The 27279-nt window shown below is 37.9% G+C and overlaps 1 protein-coding gene and 1 non-coding gene across 5 annotated transcripts in view; both read left to right on the forward strand.

Annotated features, from left to right (window-relative positions):
• Positions 1-27279, forward strand: part of IPO11 (importin 11) — a 214953-nt gene that overhangs the window by 9211 nt on the left and 178463 nt on the right. For all 4 annotated transcript variants that reach the window (XM_060295810.1, XM_060295809.1, XM_060295813.1 and 1 more), the window contains exons 2-3: positions 21071-21214; positions 24207-24307. In XM_060295810.1, the coding sequence (XP_060151793.1) occupies positions 21077-21214; positions 24207-24307 (239 nt within the window). In that variant the 5' untranslated portion in view covers positions 21071-21076. The remainder of the gene's footprint in view (positions 1-21070; positions 21215-24206; positions 24308-27279) is intronic.
• Positions 24412-24515, forward strand: LOC115850178 (U6 spliceosomal RNA). The gene has a single exon (XR_004038274.1). It is a non-coding gene; the product is annotated as a U6 spliceosomal RNA (small nuclear RNA).

Consider the following 27279-nt stretch of genomic DNA (forward strand, 5'->3'; position numbering starts at 1 on the left):
GGAATTGAACCCGGGCCTTTGGCAGTGAAAGTGCAGAGTCCTAACCACTGGACGGCCAGGGAATTCCCGAGAAGAGAGTAGTTTTTTTTTTTTTCAAACATTGTTATTTTAATGTAATCACCATTAACAGGCTATAGTAAAATACTATAGTCTCTTTAGTAAAATAAATTTAGTAAAATATAACTATAGATTTTTCTATATATATATATTTTTTTGGGTGTATAATTTTTTTTTTTTACTGGAGTATAATTGCTTTACAATGGTGTGTTAGTTTCAGCTTCACAACAAAATGAATCAGTTATATATATACATATGTTACTATATCTCTTCCCACTTGCGTCTCCCTCCCACCCCTCCAGGCGGTCATAAAGCACTGAACTGATCTCCCTGTGCTATGCGGCTGCTTCCCACTAGCTATCTACCTTACGTTTGGTAGTGTATAGATTTCCATGCCTCTCTCTCGCTTTGTCACAGTTTACCCTTCCCCTTCCCCATAGCCTCAAGTCCATTCTCTAGTAAGTCTGTGTCTTTATTCCTGTTTAACCCCTAGGTTCTTCATGACATTTTTTTTCTTAAATTCCATATATATGTGTTAGCATATGGTATTTGCCTCTCTTTCTGACTTACTTCACTCTGTATGACAGACTCTAGGTCTATCCACCTCATTACAAATAGCTCAATTTCGTTTCTTTTTATAGCTGAGTAATATTCCATTGTATATATGTGCCACATCTTCTTTATCCATTCATCCGATGATGGACTCTTAGGTTGTTTCCATCTCTGGGCTATTGTAAATAGAGCTGCAATGAACATTTTGGTACATGACTCTTTTTGAATTATGGTTTTCTCAGGGTATATGCCCAGTAGTGGGATTGCTGGGTCATATGGTAGTTCTATTTTTAATTTTTTAAGGAACCTCCATACTGTTCTCCACAGTGGCTGTATCAATTTACATTCCCACCAACACTGTAAGAGGGTTCCCTTTTCTCCACACCCTCTCCAGCATTTATTGTTTCCAGATTTTTTGATGATGGCCATTCTGACTGGTGTGAGCTGATATCTCATTGTAGTTTTGATTTGCATTTCTCTAATGATTAGTGATGTTGAGCATTCTTTCATGTGTTTGTTGGCACTCTGTATATCTTCTTTGGAGAAATGTCTATTTAGGTCTTCTGCCCATTTTTGGATTGGGTTGTTTGTTTTTTTGTTATTGACCTGCATGAGCTGCTTATAAATTTTGGAGATTAATCCTTTGTCAGTTGCTTCATTTGCAAATATTTTCTCCCATTCTGAGGGTTGTCTTTTGGTCTTGTTTATGGTTTCCTTTGCTGCGCAAAAGCTTTTAAGTTTCATTAGGTCCCATTTGTTTACTTTTGTTTTTATTTCCATTTCTCTAGGAGGTGGGTCTAAAAGGAGCTTGCTGTGATTTATGTCATAGAGTGTCCTGCCTATGTTTTCCTCTAAGAGTTTGATAGTTTCTGGCCTTACATTTAGGTCTTTAATCCATTTTGAGTTTATTTTTGTGTATGGTGTTAGGGAGTGACCTAATCTCATACTTTTACATGTAGCTGTCCAGTTTTCCCAGCACCACTTATTGAAGAGGCTGTCCTTTCTCCACTGTACATTCCTGCCTCCTTTATCAACGATAAGGTGACCATATGTGCGTGACTTTATCTCTGGGCTTTCTATCCTGTTCCACTGATCTATATTTCTGTTTTTGTGCCAGTACCATACTGTCCTGATTACTGTAGCTTTGTAGTATAGTCTGAAGTCAGGAAGTCTGATTCCTCCAGCTCTGTTTTTCGTTCTCAAGATTGCTTTGGCTATTTGGGGTCTTTTGTGTTTCCATACAAATTGTGAAATTTTTTGTTCTAGTTCTGTGAAAAATGCCAGTGGTAGTTTGATAGGGATTGCATTGAATCTGTAGATTGCTTTGGGTAGTAGAGTCATTTTTACAATGTTGATTCTTCCAATCCAAGAACATGGTATATCTCTCCATCTATTTGTATCATCTTTAATTTCTTTCATCAGTGTCTTATAATTTTCTGCATACAGGTCTTTTGTCTCCTTAGGTAGGTTTATTCCTAGATATTTTTTTCTTTTTGTTGCAATGGTAAATGGGAGTGTTTTCTTGATTTCACTATCAGATTTTTCATCCTTAGTGTATAGGAATGCCAGAGATTTCTGTGCATTAATTTTGTATCCTGCTACTTTACCAAATTCATTGATTAGCTCTAGTAGTTTTCTGGTAGCATCTTTAGGATTCTCTATGTATAGTATCATGTCATCTGCAAAGAGTGACAGCTTTACTTCTTCTTTTCCAATTTGGATTCCTTTTATTTCCTTTACTTCTCTGATTGCTGAGACTAAAACTTCCAAAACTATGTTGAATAAGAGTGGTGAGAGTGGGCAGCCTTGTCTTGTTCCTGATCTCAGTGGAAATGCTTTCAGTTTTTCACCATTGAGGATGATGTTGGCTGTGGGTTTGTCATATATGGCCCTTATTATGTTGAGGAAAGTTCCCTCTGTGCCTACTTTCTGCAGGGTTTTTATCATAAATGGGTGTTGAATTTTGTCAAAAGCTTTCTCTGCATCTATTGAGATGATCATATGGTTTCTATCCTTCAATTTGTTAATATGGTGTATCACGTTGATTGATTTGCATATATTGAAGAATCCTTACATTCCTGGAATAAACCCCACTTGATCATGATGTATGATCCGTTTAATGTGCTGTTGGATTCTGTTTGCTAGTATTTTGTTTAGGATTTTTGCATCTATGTTCATCGGTGGTATTGGCCTGTAGTTTTCTTTCTTTGTGACATCCTTGTCTGGTTTTGGTATCAGGGTGATGGTGGCCTCGTAGAATGAGTTGGGGAGTGTTCCCCCCTCTGCTCCATTTTGGAAGAGTTTGAGAAGGGTAGGTGTTAGCTCTTTTCTAAATGTTTGATAGAATTTGCCTGTGAAGCCATCTGGTCCTGGGCTTTTGTTTGTTGGACGATTTTTAATCACAGTTTCAATTTCAGTGCTTGTGATTGGTCTGTTCGTGTTTTCTATTTCTTCCTGATTCAGTCTTGGCAGGTTGTGCATTTCTAAGAATTTGTCCATTTCTTCCAGGTTGTCCATTTTATTGGCATAGAGTTGCTTGTAGTAATCTCTCATGATCTTTTGTATTTCTGCAGTGTCAGTTGTTACTTCTCCTTTTTCATTTCTAATTCTGTTGATTTGAGTCTTCTCCCTTTTTTTCTTGATGAGTCTGGCTAATGGTTTATCAATTTTGTTTATCTTCTCAAAGAACCAGCTTTTAGTTTTATTGATCTTTGCTATCGTTTCCTTCACTTCTTTTAAATTTATTTCTAATCTGATTTTTATGATTTCTTTCCTTCTGCTAACTTTGGTTTTTTTTTCCTTCTTTCTCTAATTGCTTTAGGTGCAAGTTTAGGTTCTTTATTCGAGATGTTTCCTGTTTCTTAAGGTAGGATTGTATTGCTATAAACTTCCCTCTTAGAACTGCTTTTGCTGCATCCCATAGATTTTGAGTCGTCGTGTCTCCATTGTCATTTGTTTCTAGGTATTTTTTGATTTCCTCTTTGATTTCTTCAGTGATCACTTCGTTATTAAGTAGTGTATTGTTTAGCCTCCATGTGTTTGTATTTTTTACAGATCTTTTCCTGTAATTGATATCTAGTCTCACAGCATTGTGGTCGGAAAAGATACTTGATACAATTTCAATTTTCTTAAATTTACCAAGGCTTGATTTGTGACCCAAGATATGATCTATCCTGGAGAATGTTCCATGAGCACTTGAGAAAAATGTGTGTTCTGTTGTTTTTGGATGGAATGTCCTATAAATATCAATTAAGTCCATCTTGTTTAATGTATCATTTAAAGCTTGTGTTTCCTTATTTATTTTCATTTTGGATGATCTGTCCATTGGTGAAAGTGGGGTGTGAAAGTCCCCTACTATGAATGTGTTACTGTCAATTTCCCCTTTTATGGCTGTTAGTATTTGCCTTATGTATTGAGGTGCTCCTATGTTGGGTGCATAAATATCTACAATTGTTATATCTTCTTCTTGGATCGATCCCTTGATCATTACGTAGTGTCCTTCTTTGTCTCTTGTAATAGTCTTTATTTTAAAGTCTATTTTGTCTGATATGAGAATTGCTACTCCAGCTTTCTTTTGGTTTCCATTTGCATGAAATGTCTTTTTCCATCCCCTTACTTTCAGTCTGTATGTGTCTCTAGGTCTGAAGTGGGTCTCTTGTAGACAGCAAATATATGCATCTTGATTTTGTATCCATTCAGCCAATCTGTGTCTTTTGGTGGGAGCATTTAGTCTATTTACATTTAAGGTAATTATCAATTATGTGTGTTCCTGTTCCCATTTTCTTAATTGTTTTGGGTTCGTTATTGTAGGTCTTTTCCTTCTCTTGTGTTTCTTGCCTAGAGAAGTTCCTTTAGCAGCTGTTGTAGAGCTGGTTTGGTGGTTCTGAACTCTCTCAGCTTTTGCTTGTCTGTAAAGGTTTTAATTTCTCCATCAAATCTGAATGAGATCCTTGCTGGGTAGAGTAATCTTGGTTGCAGGTTTTTCTCCTTCATCACTTTCAGTATATCCTGCCAGTCCCTTCTGGCTTGCAGAGTTTCTGCTGAAAGATCAGCTGTTAACTTTATGGGGATTCCCTTGTTTGTTGTTTTTCCCTTGCTGCTTTTAATATGCTTTCTTTGTATTTAATTTTTGACAGTTTGATTAATATGTGTCTTGGCATATTCTCCTTGGATTTATCCTGTATGGGAGTCTCTGTGCTTCCTGGACTTGATTAACTCTTTCCTTTCCCATATTAGGGAAGTTTTCAACTCTAATCTCTTCAAATATTTTCTCAGTCCCTTTCTTTTTCTCTTCTTCTTCTGGAACCCCTATAATTCGAATGTTGGTGCGTTTAATGTTGTCCCAGAGGTCTCTGAGACTGTCCTCAGTTCTTTTCATTCTTCTTTCTTTATTCTGCTCTGCATTAGTTATTTCCACTATTTTATCTTCTAGGTCACTTATCCATTCTTCTGCCTCAGTTATTCTGCTATTGATCCCATCTAGAGTATTTTTCATTTCATTTATTGTGTTGTTCATCATTGTTTGTTTAATCTTTAGTTCTTTTAGGTCCTTGTTAAATGTTTCTTGCATGTTTATTCTATTTCCAAGATTTTGGATCATCTTTACTATCATTATTCTGAATTCTTTTTCAGGTAGACTGCCTATTTCCTCTTCATTTGTTAGGTCTGGTGGGTTTTTATCTTGCTCCTCCATCTGCTGTGTGTTTTTCTGTCTTCTCATTTTGCTTATCTTACTGTGTTTGGGGTCTCCTTTTTGCAGGCTGCAGGTTTGTAGTTCCCGTTGTTTTTGGTGTCTGTCCCCAGTGGCTAAGGTTGGTTTAGTGGGTTGTGTAGGCTTCCTGGTGGAGGGGACTAGTGCCTGTGTTCTGGTGGATGAGGCTGGATCTTGTCTTTCTGGTGGGCAGGTCCACGTCTGGTGGTGTGTTTTGGGGTGTCTGTCGGCTTATTATGATTTTGGGCAGCTTCTCTGCAATGGGTGGGGTTGTGTTCCTGTCTTGCTAGTTGTTTGGCATAGGATGTCCAGCACTGTAGCTTGCTGGTCGTTGAGTGAAGCTGGGTGCTGGTGTTGAGATGGAGATCTCTGGGAGATTTTTGCCGTTTGATATTGTGTGCAGCTGGGAAGTCTCTTGTGGACCAGTGTCCTGAAGTTGGCTCTCCCACCTCAGAGGCACAGCACTAACTCCTGGCTGCAGCACCAAGAGCCTTTCATCCACACGGCTCAGAAGAAAAGGGAGAAAAAGTAGAAAAAAAGAATTAGGAGAAAGAAAGAAAGAAAGGAAGAAAGAAAGGAGGGAGGGAGGGAGGGAAGAAGGAAGGCGGGAAGGAAGGAAGAAAAGAAAGAAAGACGATAAAGTAAAATAAAATAAAGTAAGATAAAATAAAATAAAGTTATTAAAATAAAAAAATAATTATTAAGAGGAAAAAAAACCAAAAAACAAAAAAATGGATGGATAGAAGCCTGGAACAAATGCTGGAAGCAAAGCTCTACAGACAAAATCTCACACAGAAGCATACACATACACACTCACAAAAAGAGGAAAAGGGGAAAAAAATCATAAATCTTGCTCTCAAAGTTCACCTACTCAATTTGGGATGATTCGTTGTCTAAAGGAGGGAAGAAAGGAAAGAAAGAACGAAGATAAAGTAAAATAAAATAAAGTTATTAAAATAAAAAGTACTTATTAAGAAAAGAATTAAAAAAAAAAAAACGGACGGATAGAACCCTCGGACAAATGGTGGAAGCAAAGCTCTACAGACAAAATCTCACACGGAAGCATACACATACACACTCACAAAAAAAGGAAAAGGGGAATAAATAATAAATCTTACTCTCAAAGTCCACCTCCTTAATTTGGGATGAATCGTTGTCTATTCATGTATTCCATAGCTGCAGGGTGCATCAAGTTGATTGTGGAGCTTTAATCCGCTGCTCCTGAGGCTGCTGGGAGAGATTTCCCTTTCTCTTTGTTCTCACAGCTCCCAGGGGATCAGCTTTGGATTTGGCCCCGCCTGTGCGTGTAGGTCGCCGGGAGGGCGTCTGTTCTTTGGTCAGACAGGACGGGGTTAAAGGAGCCGCTGATTCGGAGGCTCTGGCTCACTCAGGCCGGGGGTAGGGAGGGTCACGGAGTGCAGGGCGAACCTGTGGCGGTGGAGGCCGGCGTGACGTTGCACCAGCCTCAGGCGTGCCGTGCGTTCTCCCAGGAAAGTTGTCCCTGGATCCCAGGACCCTGGCAGTGGCGGGCTGCACAGGCTCCCCGGAAGGGGGGTGTGGATAGTGACCTGTGTTCGCACACAGGCTTCTTGGTGGCGGCAGTGGCAGCCTTAGTGTCTCATGTCTGTCTCTGGGGTCCGCGCTTTTAGCCGCGGTTCGCGCCCGTCTCTGGAGCTCCTTTAAGCAGCGTTCTTAATCCCCTCTCCTGGAGCACCAGGAAATAAAGAGGGAAGAAAAAGTCTCTTGCCTCTTAGGCAGGTCCAGACTTTTCCCCGGACTCCCTCCCGGCTAGCTGTGGTGCACCAACCCCCTGCAGGGTGTGTTCACGCCGCCAACCCCAGTCCTCTCCCTGGGATCTGACCAATGCCCGAGCCTCAGCTCCCAGCCCCGCCCGCTGCGGCGGGGGAGCAGACAAGCCACTGGTGAGTGCCAGTCAGCCCTGATCCTCTGTGCGGGAATCTCTCTGCTTTGGCCTCCGCACCCCTGTTGCTGTGCTCTCCTCCGCGGCTCCGAAGCTCCCCCCCTCCACCACCCGCAGTCTCCGCCCGCGAAGGGGCTTCCAAGTGTGTGGACACTTTTCCTCCTTCACAGCTCCCTCCCACTGGTGCAGGTCCCGTCCCTATCCTTTTGTCTCTGTTTATTCTTTTCTCTTTTGCCCTACCCAGGTACGTGGTGGGGGGGCTTTCTTGCCTTTTGGGAGGTCTGAGGGCTTCTGCCAGCGTTCAGTAGGTGTTCTGTAGGAGTTGTTCCACGTGTAGATGTATTTCTGGTGTATCTGTGAGGAGGAAGGTGATCTCCGCGTCTTACTCTTCCTCCATCTTCCGAGAGTAGTTTTAATGATGCATTATTTAAGTACAGAAGTAGAGACAGTGCTGTAAAGTTGTTGTCATGTTTTGCCTCTGTGAAGTTTTCATTTTCATGTTTTCAATCCCATCTTGTATTACATTATTCTTTAGGCTCCCATTCATTTCTTTCCCTCAGGAGTGCTTTTCTCAGCATTCTTTGCCCTAACTTCCTGAACCCTGAAAACACTTGCTGTAAGTTTGTCCTGTCACTTTGCAGATGGTTGTCCTGGCCAAGTGGTCACTGAGAATTCCAGTGTCCTTCTCTTCCCCTGTCGTTGATGGGAAGAGGATGCTTAGAACACACTCTTTGGGATGTGCTACTTACTTCTTACCATCAGGTGGCACTGCAGATTAATCAGTTTATTTCTACATCTTTAGAAATAGTAGATCTAGTAGGATGTTATCTTGTAAAGGAACAAGTTGATGTGGAACCTTTCATGGAAAATACTTGGAAGTGAAATTAAAGATAAACACGATATTGCTAACAAACACAAATTTATTTTCCTTTTATATCATGGAAGTGTACAGTATATATGTGAAGCTTAAAGGAAAGTAAATAATAAATCAGAATTTTTTTTCTTAGTTTCATTTTTCTCAGACTGTTAAATGTTTTAAAGTTTTGTTTTTATGAATGTCACATAGTAAGAATTTTTAGAGATGAATATTTGTAGGTAAAACTGCTGTTAGAATATAAGACTCAGAGTCCCCTGCATGAGGAAAATGTCTTTTGGTAAATATTGCCATCACAAATCCAGGTAATATGGCAGAACTGTTGCTTATCAACTCTTGCTACTGAAAACCAAGTCCTGAATGTTTATGATGAGAGTGCAGTTATTGACTACATTATCTACTTAAATGTGTATATATAATATATTACCATGATTTCTTGGTGTGTGCTGGACAGGAGAAATACATGATGATTTGAAACTCTTGAGGAGTTTGAATAAGTTTTAGGATTACAGAAGAGAAATCAAGCAAATATTCCCATGGAAATTTAGAGTAGGTGTAAAGTGAAAATTCTTGGCCTTTTAAAAAAAATGTTTTTTCATCGTTAAGGTAAAATGTGTAGACTATTAGAATCCCCATAACTCCTAGGACTACCTTAGCACAACACTTTATAATCTTATGTTTCCTGCTTGTCTTTTATTCTTAGGCATTTTTATATTTGTATAGCTTTATTATGTTTATGTGGTATTTTTTATTTGACATTATAGATATTCCTCTAATTACAAAATAGACTAAGAGTATTTTTAAAATCCTGATTGATTTAGGAGTTAAGCTTGAGTTTCTACCACCAAGCAGGAGTTTGTAAGTCCTTTGAAACTCTTGAGTAGGTAGAATATTTTAGGAGTAGAGAAGAGAAGGCAAGGGAATGTCTCCTCTCCTCCTTGTTCTGTATGTTTTAGTGTGTATCTTTTATTCCAGAATAGACCAGTCTTTGACAGTGTGCATGATGTCTCATAGGGAATGCTTCCATAGCCCTCGTGGTTCTTTGAGTTGAAGGTATTTGGAGATATATGGAAGCATCTTGAGTCAAAACAATCCCTAGGAAGTGTTATTTACATATACTGTGCAGGGATACTAAACAACCTATAATGCATGCACAGAGAAGAATTTTCCTGCCAAGCAGTCTCTGTTGAGAAACTGAAATGAATCCAAATGGTACAGTGTGAATTTGAATAGGACTAGCATCTTTGGAACCTTCTGGCTTATGTCAGAAGTCTTTTGTCCTTTCATCTTGCTTTAGTTTCTTAAACAAGTGCTCTTCCTTGCTCTCAGTTAACATCACTTGTTGTTACTTTAGCCACATTTTTCATTTCTTCAGCTTTTCCTGGTCTCTTGCTAACTTTGGCATTTACATAGTCAGAGCACTTAAAAGAAAATAACAGCTTTATTAAGATATAATTCACAGACCATACAATTCACCCACTGCAAATGTACAATTCAGTGAGTTTTAGTATATTCACAGAGTTGTGTGATCATCACTACAATCGATTTTAGAACACTTCATCACCTCAAACTGAAGTCATTCCACATTTTTCCCCAATCCCTTTTTATGGCTTGATAGATCATTTCTTTGTAGCATTGAATAATATTCTGTTGTCTGGATATACCACAGTTTGTTTATCCATTCACCTACTAGAGGACATCTTGGTTACTTCCAGGTTTTGGCAGTTATGAATAAAGCTGCTATAAATATGTATGTGCAGGTTTTTGTGTGGACATAAAGTTTTCATCTCCTTTGAGTAGGTACCATCGAATGCGATGGCTGGATTTTATAGTAAGAGTATGTTTAGTTTTGTAAGAAACCACCAAACAGTCTTCCAAAAGTGGCTGTACCATTTTGAACTTCCACCAGCAATGTCTGAGAGTTCCTGTTGCTGCACGTTCTTGCTAGCATTTGGCCATTCTAAAAGGTATGTAGTGGTATCTCATCGTCATTTTAATTTGTATTTCCCTGATGACATATAATGGGGAGCATCCTCTCATATGCTTATTTTGACATCTGTATATCTTCTTTGGTAAGGTGTCTGTTAAGGTCTTTGACTGATTTTTTTTTAATCGGGTTGTTTTCTTGTTGTTGAGTTTTAAGAGTTCTTTTTATATTTTGGGTAACAGTTCATTATCAGATGTGTCTTTTGTACATATTTTCTCTCAGTCTGTGGCTTGTCTTCTCATTCTCTTGACATTGTCTTTTGCCGAGCAGAAGTTTTAAATTTTAGTAAAGTCCAGCTTATCAATTATTTCTTTCATGGATTGTGTCTTTGGTGTTGAATCTAAAAAGAAATCACTATACCCAAGGTCATCTAGGTTTTCTCCTATGTTATTTTCTAGGAGTCTTTTAGTTTTATGTTTTAAGTTTTGGTTTATGATCCATTTTGAGTTAATTTTTGTGAAGGGTGTAAAGTCTGGGTTTAGATTCATTTTGTTTTGCATGGATGTTCATTTGTTCCTGCACCATTTGTTGAAGAGCCTATCTTTCCTCTATTGTACTACCTTTGCTCCTTTGTCAAAGATCAGTTGGCTATATTTATGGGCGTCTATTTCTGGGCTTTCAAATCTGTTCCATTGATCAGTTTGTCTACCCTTCACCAGTATCACTCTCCTGATTCATGTAGCTTTATAGTAAGTCTTGAAGTGGGTAGTGTCAGTCCTCCCAGTTTGTTCTTCAATATTGTATTGGCTAATCCATGTCTTTTGTTTCTACATGTAAACATTAGAATCAGATTGTTCATATCTGTAAGTTAACTTGTTGGGATTTTGATTGGAATTGCATTGAATCCACAGATCAGGTTGAGAAGAAGTGACATCTTGACAATGTTGAGTCTTTCTATCTATGAACATGGAATATCTATTCAATATTTATTTAGTTCCTTCATTTCATTGGTATTTTGTGGTTTTCCTCATATAGATCTTGTACATATTTTGTTAGATTTATACGTAAGTATTTCATTTTTAGGGGTGCTAATGTAAATGATTTTAATGTGTTTTTAATTTTCATTTCCACTTGTTCATTGATGGTATATAGGAAAGCATTTGACTTTTGTCTATTAACCTTGTATCCCACAACTTTGCTATAAATTGTCTATTAGTTCCAGGAAGTTTTTGGTTGATTCTTTCAGATTTCTACATAGATGATCATGTCACTTCTGAACAGAGACAGAGTTATGTCTTCCTTCCTGATATGTATACCGTTTATTTTCTTTTCTTACCTTATTGCATGACCAAGGACTTCTAGTTCCATGTGGAAAAGGAGTGTTGAGAAGGGACATCCTTGCTTTGTACCTGATCTTAGTGGGAAGGCTTTGAGTTTCTCACCATTAAGTATGGTGTTATGTGTAGGTTTTCTGTAGATTGTCTTTATCAGGTTGAGAAACCTCTCCTCATCTTTTGCCTTTTAATCGATTGTTTATCTTTTTATTGTTGGATTATAAACATTCTTTGTATATTTTGCTTATAAGCCCCTTATCAGGTATATGATTTGCAAATATTTTCTCTTGTCCTGTGAATTGTATTTATTTTCTCGATGGTATTTGGTAAAGTTTTAAATTTTGATGAATTTAACTGATCTTACTTTAGTTGCATGTGCTTTGGTATCATATTTGAGAATGCTTTACCTAGCCCAAGGTCATGAAAGTATACTCCTAGATCTTCTTCTAAGAGTTTTATAGAGTTGCCTCTTTATGCTTAGCTTTATGATCCACTTGGAGTTAATTTCTGTCTATGGTGTAAGGAAGAGGTCCAGCTGTTCTTTTGCATGTGGATATCTAGTGGTTCCAGCACTATTTGTTGAAAAGACTATTCTTTCTCCATTGAATTGTCTTGGTACCCTTGCCAAAAATCACTTGACTTTAGATGTAAGGGTCTGTTTCTGGATTTTAAAATCTGTTTTATTGATGTGTGTATCTGTCCTTTTGCCAGTACCAACACTGTCTTGATTACTGTAGCTTTGTAGTAAGCTTTGAAATCTGGAAGTGTGAGTGAATTTCCCACATTTCTGTTACTGATTGCAATCTGAGGACATATCTGTATGATTTCAACCCTTTTAAATTTGTCAGGACTTGTTTTGTGGCCTAGCATATGGTCTGTCCTGGAGAATGTTTCATGTGCACTTGAGATGAATGGTTGCTTTCATTCTGCTGTTGAGTGGAATGTCTGTTAAGTCAAGTTTGTGTATAATGTTGTTCAAGACATATTTCCTTTTTTCTTTTTTTTTCTTTTTTTTTTTTGCCATGCCGTGTGTCTTGTGGGATCTTAGTTCCCTGACCAGGGATTGAACCGGGGCCCTCAGCAGTGAAAATGTGGAGTCCTAACCACTGTACTGCCAGTGAATTCCCAAGACATATTTCCTCATTGATCTTTCTAGATGTTCTCTCCATTTTTGAAAGTGGAGTATTGAAATCTCCAACTGTTATTGTTCCTGGCTGAGCAAGCTGGGTTGGACATGACTGAGGCCCACTGTTTTTGGCCTGATATGCCTGGGGTAGAGCTTCTGCCCCATGACTGATGCCTGGGTGGAAGAAGAGTACCCCAGACCTTTTGGCTGTGCTTGTCTGGAATAGAGCTTCAGTATGTAGCTCAGTTAGATGAGAAATGCTAGCTGTCGGGCTTCCCTGGTGGCGCAGTGGTTGAGAGTCCTCCTGCCGATGCAGGGGACACGGGTTCGTGCCCCGGTCCGGGAAGATCCCGCATGCCGCGGAGCGGCTGGGCCCGTGAGCCATGGCCGCTGAGCCTGTGCGTCCGGAGTCTGTGCTCTGGAACGGGAGAGGTCACAACAGTGAGAGGCCCACGTACCGCAAAAAAAAAAAAAAAGAAAGAAAGAAAGAAAAGAAATGCTAGCTGTCTGCTTTTCTTGGGGAGAAACTGTAGCCCTAGATTAAGAGCCGGAGTGAGAGGGCCCCATGTTCTTGGCTCATTCTGCCTGTCACACTGGGGCAGGAGTGAGTTTGTGGCTCAAATGCCACAGATTGTTGCTATTTTTACCAAGATTTAGTAGTATTTCTTGCATAAATGTTTCTCCATTTGCTGTATGTCCTTAAATATGCTTTCCAGAGACTGTAAATGGTTGCTTTTTATAACTTTTATCAGTTACAGTTGTTTAACTGAGGAGAGGATCTGTGGAGCTCTTCATGCCACCATCCCAGAAGTATTCTCTCTCCTTTCTTTTAAACTGGAAATTGAATCTAGAGTCTTGATTAGATTGTGGCTGATCAGTTTTGGTAGTTCAGAGATGAGGTTGTATACTTCTTTTTGCATCATCACATCAGGAGGCACTTTAGCTCAAGTTGTGCAGCTGTTGGTGATACTAAAGTTGCTTTCTTGGTTGAGCCGGAGACTGACAGATCCCTTCATTTTAAAGGTTTGTTTCTTTCTTCATTGTATTTAGCAAGTAATCTGTGGGGCGATACACTGGGAATATTCTGTTCCCCAACAGCTCTTCTTTCACTTAATGGTTTTAGCATCCATATTGATCTATGCCTGAATAAATTATTTCACTGAGGGAACCTTTTTTGATTTTGAAATTCTTTTTTCTTCAATTTTTCTTGTAATCTTACACCTTCTTTTCTTCAGTCAGTTTACTTACTGCTTTAACTTTTAAAAGTGGGGTGTGGTTATTGTTTGTGTGGAATGTCCTAAAACTAAGGACAAGCACAGATAATGTAGTAGTCTAAAGAAAATTGTCATGGCTGAAGTTAAAGTCGATGCAGGCCTGAGAAGTCTGTTTGTTGGTGGCAGGCAGGGGTACTGAGTTTTCCCTATTTGTTTCTTTTAATGAAAATTGGTAAATTTCCAACTACAGGTGCATCTGTATTATCTTTGGACTTCGGATTTTTCCACAGTTGGCAAAGTATCTTATAGAATCAAGCCTAGAAAGTCCAGTTACAAGGTATGAGTATTTTTAGGCTCTTGGTCACATATTGCTAGATTATTTAGACTTTAATAGAATCAAAGCCTACAATAAAGTTCAGTAATGAATAAATTGAACTGACTGACTTGTGAAATAGTGAGAAGGGTGAAATGCCTGCCCTTTTAATTTTCACCTTCTCCTTTCGTATTATTGTTCTTAGAGGAAAAAAAGAGTATGCATTTAGATTTTGAATAATGCTCTTCTGTAGTGTAGTTGAGAGCTAATAAAATGCTCACAAGCAGTGTTTCCTCTTGCTTATGATTTTGAAACTATACATATTAATGAAAATCAAAGCAACCTCAGTGTATACACTATTAATTAGAAGACCTAGGCAAATTTAATCTTGCTGTTTGCTTGGTTGTCTCTTGATAATTTATAGGAGCACAGAAAGGGAAAGGATACATTGTTTTAACATAGGTATGGGATTTCTCTCGCTACACATAGACCTCAACAGAGGAGATGTAACAGCACTTCTACTGTGAGAGACTAGCTTCTATGGCCTTCAGGCCTACATGATGATTGATCACCATGAAGATCCTGTCAAGTTCTTTGAGAAATACCTCTGCCCATTCCCACCAGTTAGTCTGTGTCTGTCTCTCCCTCTCCTCTTACCTTCTACCCTGTCCCTTCTTTTCTCATTCCTTACCCCCTTCTTTTCTTCTTCCCTCTCTTTCTCTGTCAGTCTCAGGTCTCTGGCTTTTTTGGAGACTAGTTGTGTGTCTGCTTCACTACTATGTGCAAATAACAGTAGTAGCCCTGTTATATTTCTGCATGCTAATTCCAAGAGAAAGATATTGAAGGTTAGTTTCCAGGTGTATTACCCTCCAAACTGACTACTGCTAGTCAGCAGTCATCTATCTTTTATCCCAAATGAAGTTTATTTCCACACTGTTACATTTGAATGACGCAGTACATTTCTCCCCCTGTTCTTTGTTGCCATTGTTGTCCTCTCAAGAAAACTCCACAATTGAGTACTGTATGAATATTTAATACATAGAAAATGTAGTCCTTTCAGATTTCTGATGGATTTAGGAATCTTTTTCTCCAGGAACCTATTATGGGAGAGCCTGGTGTGTTTCTAATTATTAGGGAGTAGGGTGGTATGTTTTAGTAGGAAGAGCTGGGATTCTAAACACCTTGTTATTAGGGCTCACTCTGCCATGTACTAGTTTTCTACAATGATCCTGGACAGTTCTCTTGATAGCTGTAAGTTCTTCCTCTATAAAACAGTGATATTAGTACACATGCCAGATTTGCTTTTTTATAGGTTTGTTATGGGATCTTTAAAAAATTTAATAGGCTTTAGTAATGTGGTATGTTTAATAATCCATTATGGGTCTGGATTGTTATTTTTGATGATGCACTTAATCTGCAATTTAGGAACTGATTGCTGCCTGAAGCTTCCCTTCAGGAAGTTGATTAGTACTTGGAAATATTTCCAGTATAAGTTATGAATGATGATTTGTTTCTCAGACCGAAAAGCCTTTTTACCCAATAGATAAATCACTCATAATATTGTTTCTGTGGGGGAAATATACTCTGATTCCAACTGGTATTCTAGAAACTTATTTTTCATAGTTTTTTTTTTTAATACTTAGCAGCATCAGTATTTATTTATTTGGCCATGCCGTGTGGCATGCAGGATCTTAGTTACCCGACCAGGCATCAAACCCGTGCCCCCTGCATTGGGAGCTTGGAGTCTTAACCACTGGACCGCCAGGGAAGTCCTGTAGTTTGTTTTAGTAAGAATAATTCTCTGCCTCCCACCTCATTATTTCCCATATTTTGGGGAGAGAAAATGACCCTTTCTAATTCTTATCTTAACAACTACTGCAGTGCTTGGCATAGAATTGGTTCTCCAAAAATATATAAGCTGAGCTTTCCTTCCCAGACTGGATGAGCTTTTTGGGAGCAAGGATCAAAGCAAGAGGAGGAGAGGACAGGGCATATACTGCTGGGGAAGACCTGGATGGAGCAGGGTGCTGGAGGGAGGTAGGGATGGGGAACTCTAGCATTTCCATTAGAACAGGTGAATGGTGAGAGTAAGTGGGGCATAAAGTTAAGAGTACATAGACTTAAAATTTTTTTAAATATTTATTTAGGCTGTGCTGGGTCTTAGTTGTGGCATGCAGGATCTTCCTTGTGGCGTGTTTAGTTGCAGCATGTGGGCTTCTTAGTTGCGGCATGCATGTGGGATCTAGTTCCCCGACCAGGGATCGAACTTGGGCCCCCTGCATTGGGAGCACAGAGTATTACCCAGTGAACCACCAGGGAAGTCCCAGAGATAAGAGAACATAGACTTAAGGATTGCTTTGTTGTGAAGGTCCAGAGAAGTGTGAAGGTGTGTGTGTATGTGAGTGCTCTGCACAATCTTTGTTCTAGGTTACAATTGCTCTGGGGGTTGGCAGTAGTCAGTGATTTTATTTTTCAAGTAGTAACCCAAAACAGAGACATGGCTTTTTTCTTTCTTTTTGCAGGTTGAGTTTGGGGTAGGGATGAGTTCTGGTATAGCCTTTCTCTATTATTATATTCGTATATTTTTCCTATCTTCCAGTGACTTTTTTTGTGTGTGTATCAAAGTCCAGACACTTTATTTTCCCCTACAAGGTCGTCCATCACATGATCTGTTCCTGCGTACATCTCCAATCTCATCTTGTACTACTTTCCACTTTTCTCATTAAGTGCCAATTATACTGGCTTTCTTAAGTTTGTTTATAATATTAAGGCCTTGTTTTCAGTTGTTTTCCCAATCCAGAACTCTGCTTTCAGATCTTTGCTTGTGGGTCTCTCTTGTCACTCTCATGTCTCTTGTAAATGTCACTAGAGAAACCTTCTCTGAACACCCAATCTGAAGTAACACATTCAGTTAGAGTCAATTTTTAACATTATTTTCTTCATATTACTACCTCTTTCTTTTTTTAAAAAACAGATCTGTTTTCTTCCACTAGAATGTAAACTGCATGAAGTCAGAACACCATTTTGTTCACTGCTATTTTCTCAGCACCTAGAACAGTGCCTGGTATGCAGCAGGCTTTCAGCAGTTTTATTGAATAAATCAGTTAATTAGCTCCTGTGTGGTTCAGTGTGAAGTCCTTTATTGCTCGAAATTGATCACTTTTGTTAATTCAGCAAATATTTATTAAGCATATGTCATGTATCTTGTTGGGCCCTGGGACTACAGAGATGCCTTAAATGTCTGTTCTGTCACTCAAGGAAGGCAGTATTAGATATTGATTAAGAATAGTGGCTTTGGGGATTTCCCTGGTGGTCCAGCAGTTAAGACTACGCTCCCAGTGCAGGGGGCCTGGGTTTGATCCCTGGTCAGGGAACTAGATCCCACATGCCGCAACTAAGAGCCTGCACGCTGCAACTAAGAGATCACGCATGCCGCAATGAAGATCCCACGTGCTGCAACTAAGACCTGGTGCAGCCAAATAAGCAAACAAACAATTGAGTCCCCATCCTGGCCTCTTGTCTAAGGCCAGCATTTAAAAAAAAAGAATAAAATAAAGAATAGTGGCTTTGGTGTTCAAGTCCAGGGACTGCTACTTAGTAGATTGTGACCTTGGCAAGGTAAGGTCTCTGATCCTTTAGGTTTCTCCCTAAAAAATGGGGATAAGAGTATCTACTACATAGAATAATTATTAGGAATAAATAAATGAATAAAGCACTTAGTACAATGCTTGGCATGTAATATATGCTCAGATCTTGGCTTTTGTTTTTATTTATTTTATTATTTTTTTTTTAAAGCTGGTTGCTCTTACATTGCTTGGGAGAGAATCAGTGAATTCCTGCTCTGTATACCTCAGTTCCCTTGTGAGAACTGCAAATTAGTGCTGGGTCAAACTTTCTTAAAAAAAAAAAATATATATATATATATATAAAATATATTTAATTTGTTTATTTTTGGCCACGTTGGTTCTTTGTTGCTGTGCACAGGCTTTCTCTAGTTGTGGTGAGCGGGGGCCACTCTTTGTTGTGGTGTGCAGGCTTCTCATTGCGGTGGCTTCTCGTTGCGGAGCACAGGCTCTAGGCGCACAGGCTTCCGTAGTTGTGGCACACGGGCTCAGTAGTTGTGGCTCACGGGCTCTAGAGCGCAGTCTCAGTAGTTGTGGCGCACAGGCTTAATTGCTCCGCAGCACGTGGGATCTTCCCGGATCTGGGCTTGAACCCATGTCCCCTACATTGGCAGGCGGATTCTTAACCACTGCACCACCAGGGAAGCCCTAGCTTTTTCTTTTTTTAAAATTAATTAATTAATATTTATTTTTGGCTGCATTGGGTCTTCGTTGCTGTGCTCGGGCTTTCTCTAGCTGTGGCGACTGGGGGCTACTCTTCATTGCGGTGCGTGGGCTTCTCATTGCAGTGGCTTCTCTTGTTGAGGAGCACGGGCTCTAGGTGTGCAGGCTTCAGTAGGTGTGGCTTGCGGGCTCAGTAGTTGTGGCGCATGGGATTAGTTGCTGCGAGGCATGTGGGATCTTCCCGGACCAGGGATCAAACCCATGTCCCCTGCATTGGAAGGCGGATTCTTAACCATTGTGCTGCCAGGGAAGTCTTGGGTCTACCTTTTTTAGTAAGAATATATAATCGAAACTGCTGTACATCTTGTCATTCACTGCATTAGCAGTAGAGCTGGACTTTCAGGTGTACCTTAGTTTTAGATGTTCTAAAGTTGTGCTTCTCAAACTCTGACAATTATTAAGATTTACCTAGAGAACTTACTAAAGCACAGCTTTTTGTCCCACTGCCTCCTGCCTTCAGCCCCTATTTTCATTTGCTAGGTTTGGAGAGAGGGTTGAGAATTTGCATTTCTGTGAGGTGATGCTGGTGTTGCCAGTCCTTGGGCCACACTTTCAGTGAGATTGTGCTAATATGGTATAGCCACTAGCCACATGTGGCTATTGAGTACTTGAAATGTGGTTAGTTTGAAATAAGATGTGCCTTAAGTATAAAATATACACAGGAGTTTGAAGATTTAGTATAAGAAATGTAAAATATCTCATTGTTACTTTCAAAAATACTGATTGCATGTTGAAAGGATAACATTTTGGAAATATTGAGTTAAATGTAATATAATAAATCTAATTCCACATGTTTCTATTTCTTAATGTGGCTACTTAAAAGGTAAAAAGTACATACATGGCTTGCTTTTGTGGCTTGCATTATATTTCAACTAGGCAGGAAGACATACTGCCTATCTCTTTAAAGTATCTTCTTAGGGCCTCCATGAAGTGAGTCTCTCTTATATAGCCTGTTTTTGAAATCACACATTACCAACAAACCGTCTAAATTGAGTAAAAATCCATTCACTTATTACCAAGTGGTAATGAAACATGGAAACTTACATTGTTCAAGAAACTCCCATAATGGAAAAGAATCTGAAAAAGTATCTATGTATCTATCTAACTGAATCACTTTGCTGGGTACTTAAAACTAACACAACATTGTAAATTAACTATACTTCAATAAAAAAAAATTTACCAAGAAAGTAAACAAAACAAAACACCCCCAAAACTCCTAATTAGTGAGGGAGACAATATATATTTACAGGGTACCACCCTAGTCAGTTCTAAAATACAGACAACAGACTACTAATTTAAAAGTAGTTCAGCTCCATTGCTAATTGGTAATATTTTGTCTGATTCCAGTTATTATGCCCTAGTGCTGCTTTACTCACATAGACTTCAAAATGACTAATTTCCTTAAAAGTTGTAATATTTGGGTAAAATTTCTTGTTGAATCAACTTTTGGAATCTTCCCTTTTCATGAGTCATTGCAATTTAATTACAACTCTTAACAAAGGAGGTAATTTGCTTTGGCTATATTCCTTATGGGTTAATGACTTTTAGACTTTTACTGTCTGGAACATTCTTCAGTTTTAGGTAACTACTGTCATAAAGCTAATTCCCAGTCACCTCTGTACTGGGAACTATTTTTTATCAACTCTTAGTTTTCAGTTTTAATCTTGCATACTTTGTATATGTGTATTGTGAACTATACATACTTTTCTGAGTAAACAATTGTACACAATTTTGGGGATGATTAGAAACAGAATCCTGGAGAATTCAATAAATTGCTTATGTATTTTTAGAATGGCTTCAGATTCTTGGTATAGGATTAGATCATCCAACCCTTAAGATCCTTTCTAACTTAGGGTTTTATTTTGTTTGTTGGTTCAGTTCTTTATTTCCCCTCCACAATATTTCTTGGGTATGCATTTGTCTTTTATATTAAAAAAAAGAATTTTCAGACATGTTTTATTGTGGCACCTAAGATGATAATGTGAGGTACTTAGCACTCTGTCAAAGCATTCCTTTTTCAGTTCTCTTCCTCCTGGTCTTGTTAGGAATAAAGTAGTTAATACTTTTATAGCTTTTATAATGCTTATCTTTTTTTTTTTTTTTTTTTTTTTTTTTTGCGGTACACGGGCCTCTCACTGTTGTGGCCTCTCCGGTTGTGGAGCACAGACTCCGGACGCGCAGGCTCAGTGGCCATGGCTCACGGGCCCAGCCGCTCCGCGGCATGTGGAATCCTCCCGGACCGGGGCACGAACCTGTGTCCCCTGCATCGGCAGGCGGACTCTCAACCACTGCGCCACCAGGGAAGCCCTATAATGCTTATCTTTAAAAACAAACTAACAAACAAAGAAGGCATTATGATTAGAGTCTTGGGCAGGCAGTGGTATTTAACCAGAATTTAGAAACTTTGGTTTTTGTTTGTCATCTTTTTCCCCCCAATTTACTACCTTCTATATATGGGACAATAAAAGGCAGTTTCCTTTAGAAATAAATTGATTTAAGCAAAGGCGATTTGAATTATGGGAGTTTTAAGTTAGAGTATGGGTGGTACATAAAAGATAGAAATCCAGCAGATACATGAAAGAGTAGATACGAAGTATGGGGTAATTCAGAACATTGAAGCCCCTTTTCTCCCTTTTATTAGTGTTAATTTTTTAAGTATAATATACATTCAAGTATGTTAACTTATCATTGCCAGGTTTCCATGGATCTCAATAGTGCCAGTACTGTCGTTCTTCAGGTCTTAACACAGGCCACCAGTCAGGATACTGCTGTGTTAAAACCAGCTGAGGAGCAGTTGAAACAGTGGGAGACGCAGCCAGGTTTCTATTCAGTGTTGCTGGTAAGTTGTTCTAAAAGAGTTTACTATAAATTTTAATAAAATGAGACACTATTATTTTTAATTGTTCTAAAAACTTACTTGTATTGGTGGTTTACTTTAGTGAAACTGATCCAAATGTTTGCCTGCCATTGCTCCTGCCACATATAAATTCAGAGCGTGGCTCTTTGAGAATGTTTAAAAAATGTTTATTGATGATTGAATAAATAACCCAGCAGGGTACTGGTAGAATCTGCTCAGTAGACAACACTGTGCTGATAATCTATTTTAGTGTGTTAATGCTGACCTGAAGACTTTAGGTAGTACACTTTGATGTTTTGTCTTCATCCTTATCCTTGCCCCAGTTAATTTATGTTGTCAGAGTTGTTCAGGTCTCCCCACCACTGCATCCGTCAGGTCTACCTTGGTCAGTGTGTTTCACTTTAAAACGCCATTTTCTTTTCCCCTGTCTAAAAATTTTATTTTCTTAACATATCTGATCTTTTCCTGGGTATTATGGGAAATAGTATGATAATTAACAATATGTGCTTTAACTATATCTTTCTGCGAGTTAGAAGCTTTTGGTTAATTAATGAAAATCGTTTTCTCAATGCCAGAATGAAAAGATGTCTTTTTGTATTGAAGGCCTTTCTTATTCTTTTCTTCTTTGGAAAATTTCTGAACTCTGATTAGTGTGTGAGATTTAGTTTCTGGCCATGGCAAGGAGGTTACCAGTTGGATCAAAAACCAATTCAGTATGTGTGACTGGGTCAAAAATTCAGAGCAGAACTGTTTACTATATCTTGTAAAATAGAAAATTATGACATTACATACATATTTTGACTTCATGACTAAAAAGTTTTGAGTTGTTACATTTAAGAAGTTCCTAGTCATGCCTGGAAGGGAAATTAAATATCTGGAGTCATACTTGATATTCTGAATATATAACATGAAAGTTGGCTCTTTGACACAATAACACAAAGATAAAAAACATTAATTTCTAAAGATACTAAAGAAAGTATCTTATTCTTGTAGATAATCCCAGCATTATGTTTGTAAATTTGGGGCATAGTATAAATCTTTAGAAAATCTCTGACTATATGCTTATTTAAATGAATGTGCTCTGTATTTAGCCTTGTGTTTTTTCAGGCCAAAATAGAAAACATTTTATCTTATTTTGGTTACTGCTTGACCTTGGAAAAACCAATAGACTTGCTTGATACCTTTTGTGTAATGTATGAATTATTAATATTAAGTGCCTAGACCTTTTTGTTTTTATTTTTACTAGGTATACTTTTCTTCTTAGAGGGATAGTAAAATTTCTTTTAGATAGAATAGATTATAATAGATGTAAAAACTGCTGAGTTTATTTTTTCTTTTTTCCCTGTACTCACTGTCTTGCCACATTTGCTCTGTTTGAGCCTTAGCCATCCAGTTTAGTCTGGAGATTCCTACATTTGTATATCTGATCTCAGGTGTGTGTTCCAATCCTGTTATTCAATATGTTTATTCAGTATATAATATATATTTACTTGGATTGACACCTGCAGCTTGACTTTTCTTGGTTCCTAAGTGTAGCTGAGTTCGGCTGAGATCCGCCAACTTCCGCAGTATTCCCACGTTACTTTCATTCATTCACTCATTTGCTCAGTTGAAATTTATGAAGTTTCTGCTTTGCTGGGCTGTGTGCTAGACTCCACTCATAAGACACAACTCAATCTAGTGTGGGAGGTAGGCATGTAAAGTGTTGAAGTCGAATGCAATTAATTAGTTATGCAATTAATGTGGTGAGAGAATCTGTTCTTTCTTTTGCAAAGGAGACCCAAAAGAGGGACTCTGACTCAGTTGTCAGGGGTCTTAAGGAATAAGTGGGCATTACACAACTATCTTCGTAACTTTTTCTTCGTTGCACATGATTTTTTAAAAATAGGTTTATAGTATACATACCTATTTTTAATACTTAACATCAATTGTTTTTATAGTAAAGGAGGTACTTCCACATCATTGTTTTTGGCTTTGAGGTTTTCCCACACAAGGTTGTGTTTAAGAGGTCAACTCCAGGGATTTGAGTTGTTTTTGGTGTGAGGTGTAGTACAGTTTTAGTTAACATATTCCTACAATCCTGTTTGTCCTATGTACCCGCTATTCTAGAAACATTTTTTAGAAAGCAGTAAAACATTTTAATTCTCACTGTGATGTTTTAAATTACAGTGTTAGTATTAGGTTTACTATTCTTTTTATTTCATATACATTTATAACTGTCACTTATAAGCTTTTGATAACAATTTTAATAAATTTTAAAATCAATTAAAGGTTATAGAACAGTTGTAATTTTGACTTCAAGGTCATGTTGCATGGTTTAGCTTGCACAGTCATTTTTACACTGTCCCACTATGGTGCAAGGCAGGGACTGCCTGTATTTGATTAACACAGTGAATAAATTTTTTGAGTAATGGTTAACTTTGAGTTGAAATTATTCATATCACTTCTGCCTTTATATTACTTGAAAATATTTTGCTGTCGAACTCATTCGTAAGCATAATTGCTTTGATAAGGAGGATGCTTTGAAATTGTTTATTTCATAGCATGAATTAATAACCCAGGGGCTTTGGCTCTTTGAATCTGTGCTGTGGTGGGTCTGCTTTTTCTTTTTTAATTTAGCAGTGTTTATTTTAGTTTCGTGTGTGTGCGTGTAGATTATGCTGTGTAATTAGATTTGTTTCTGAATTTAATTTTTTATTAGGAAAAATTTAAAACCTACCTAAATATAGAATAGTATAATGAATCTCCACATACCCATTACTCAGCTTACATAATTAACATGCTCCCGAGCAGATATGCTTTCTTACATGAATTGTAGAGCTATAGATATTTAGAAAATAACGATATGATATGGGTAGTGATAAAATTTAAGTGAAGCATTTAATTAAAAATCTATCCATACTTTTTTGAGTTATGTTAATTATACTTTTAACTTATTACATGTTCATTCTGATGCTTTGTTTTTTATTTACAGAATATTTTCACAAACCACACTCTGGATATAAATGTAAGGTGGCTTGCTGTGCTGTATTTTAAAAATGGAATTGATCGCTACTGGAGACGTGTAGCACCTCAGTAAGTTCCACCTCTTCCCCCCCTCAGTGTCATCCTTTTCAAATTCAAGGCGGTGTAAGACTGTTATCTGTTAATCTTCATTCTTTATGTGAAAGAATTCATTTGTGCTTACTTCAGCAGCACATGTACTAAAATTGGAACAGTACAGAGATTAACATGCTCCCTGCTCTAGGATGATATGCAGATTTGTGATGTGTTTGATATTTAAAAGAAAAGAAGTGTGTTAACTACTGAAGAAGTAAAGTGTTCTACATAGTTAATTACAAGTCAACATCTATAATACTGCCTTTTTCTGTGAGTTTTTTTTTTCCCCATGGGCATAGGGTTTGTGGATTTCTCATTGGCCTTCTGTCTTAGAGGATCTCTGATTTTATGGGCATAAAACAAATGCTGAATTAATGAATCATGTTCAGAAATGTCCTTTTTTTAAAAAGGAAGTACAAGGCTTGAATTCTGGAAAATGTCATTGAGAAGGAACTCCCAGGTCATTTCTGAGCCAACTGATGTTAATTCTCTAGTCTTCTGCATAATTGCCTCTGTGGTGGAAATTGGGTAGTATATATTTGTAATCTCATCAGATTCAGTTGTAACTTCTCTTTACGTGGTTAAGTGAACAAATTTTTCTTAATAGTTAATTACATGTTATATAATTGATGGAAAGACAGTGTAGACTGGACCCAGGAATTTGTTGGATAGAAAACAGTGAACTTTGCCAAAGGAGTAACATAGTCTTTGTCCTCCAGTAGATGGCACCACAACTCTGTAGTTTTTATATTTATAAGCCCCTTTTTAAAAAAAATGAATACCTCATAGTGCTTGTAAAATATGCTCTTGAGTAATATTGGAAGTAACTAGAGTATTTTAAGGCTACACTTAGGATACTATAGTATAAATCAAACCCCTCTCTATTTATTTTAGAATTAATTCATAATTTTGAGAGAAATGGAGTGTTTAGTGATGAGAAATTTTGTATGTTGTTGAGTTGTAGGAAACAATGCAACAAGATATGTTTCTACTGCTATGTCCAGTTAAATTTTATATGTACCCTAAAATTCATTTTGTTTTACTAGTTATATGAAGAATATGGTTATAAGTGACTGTCTTGGATGGGAGAGTAAATTTATAGTTAAATATTTCAGATTGTACTTTCATGTAAAGAATTAGAAACTGGAATTTAGTTTAAATTTTAAAAGTTAAGGGAGATATCTTACAATAAGTAGTTAAACCCCAAGCTGTCTCTTCTAGTGATATATTGAGATACAAGCTAGAAAGGAGATGAATGTACTTAGGCAGGAAGGATGCTAAGAATGTAAAGCAGGGAGCAAAGATTAGTTATCAAACTCATTTAAATTTCAGACACTTTAAAAAAAACAACTGTGTTCCTATCTAAGTTCCTTCTTATAGTTTCTGTTCTTACCACTGTTGGCACAGAATGATTAATTTAAGCTTATATCATTACTATGTAAAATGCAATTCTTACTGGGTCCTAATTAATTAGATACTACCCAATTTCTGCTTGGGATATAGTCTGAATTCATCTAATGATAACAAGTGCATGAAGTTGAAGGTGGAATGCTAACTCTTATTGTAGAATTGCTAAAAACATGAGATTTCTCAGGTTAATGGCTTGTTTTCTTTAATAGTTATATAGTTTAATACAGTTGCATATAGTTACATGAAAACTGTTGAACCTGGCTTCTTGACATAGAAGAAAACTTGAATTTCAAGCTTGAATCAAAACATTATAGGAGGGGCTTCCCTGGTGGCGCAGTGGTTGAGAATCTGCCTGCTAATGCAGGGGACACAGGTTCGAGCCCTGATCTTGGAGGATCCCACATGCTGTGGAGCAACTGGGCCCGTGAGCCACAACTACTGAGCCTGCGCGTCTGGAGCACGTGCTCCGCAACAAGTGAGGCCGTGATAGTGAGAGGCCCGCGCACCGCGATGAAGAGTGGCCCCCACTTGCCACAACTAGAGAAAGCCCTACGCACAGAAATGAAGATCCAACACAGCAAAAATAAATAAAATAAATAAATTAATAAACTCCTACCCCCAGCATCTAAAAAAAAACAAAAAAAAATATTATAGGAGAAAACATTGTTTCAGGGATTTGATTGATAGAAGGAAGCTATTAAAATTGAAAAGTGCAGCATAGTTATAAAAAGATTAGAGAGATCATTTTTATTTTATTTATTTTTTTTGTAATACACAGGACTTGTATTACTTGACATTATAAACATATCAGAAATAAACAATCATAACAATGTAGCATTTTTCAAAAATAAACAGATCAACAAAACTGAAGAAAAAGTCCAGAAGATGCATGTACATGTAAGTATTTTGTACATAATAAAGAACACATTTCAAATTAGGATGGAAAGATGCGCTCTTCAATACTACTATTTAGAGCCTTATCTCTACTTCACAACAGTGAAGTAAAAGTTTAATTGTAAAAAACTCAAAACATAAAGGTATCTAAAGAAAATATAGGTTAATATGTATATAATTTGGTGTTGCAGAAGCTAAGCTTAAAGTCAAAGAAAGAAACCATAAAGGAGACCTATATTCCCATAAATAGAATAAAGGGACAATAGATTAGAAAAAGTAGATAAATCTCAAAGATGGAATTCATTTGGCTAATAAATATATTTTAAATTGTTTAAATCATTAGTAGTCAAAGTTTTTCCAATTTAGGCAATGAGAAGATCACACCTGTTGAAATGGCATATATTAAAAAGAATGTAGGGGGCTTCCCTGGTGGCACAGTGGTCAAGAATCCGCCTGCCAATGCAGGGGACACGGGTCCGAGCCCTGGTCCGGGAAGATCCCACATGTCGCGGAGCAACCAAGCCCGTGAGCCACAGCCACCGAGCCCCCACGCCTAGAGCCCGTGCTCTGCAACAAGAGAAGCCCATGCACCACAACAAAGAGTAGCCCCCGCTTGCCCCAACCAGAGAAAGCCTGCGCGCAGC

The sequence above is a fragment of the Globicephala melas genome, chromosome 3 (genome assembly GCF_963455315.2).
Source record: "Globicephala melas chromosome 3, mGloMel1.2, whole genome shotgun sequence".
In the NCBI taxonomy this organism is placed as follows: domain Eukaryota; kingdom Metazoa; phylum Chordata; class Mammalia; order Artiodactyla; family Delphinidae; genus Globicephala; species Globicephala melas.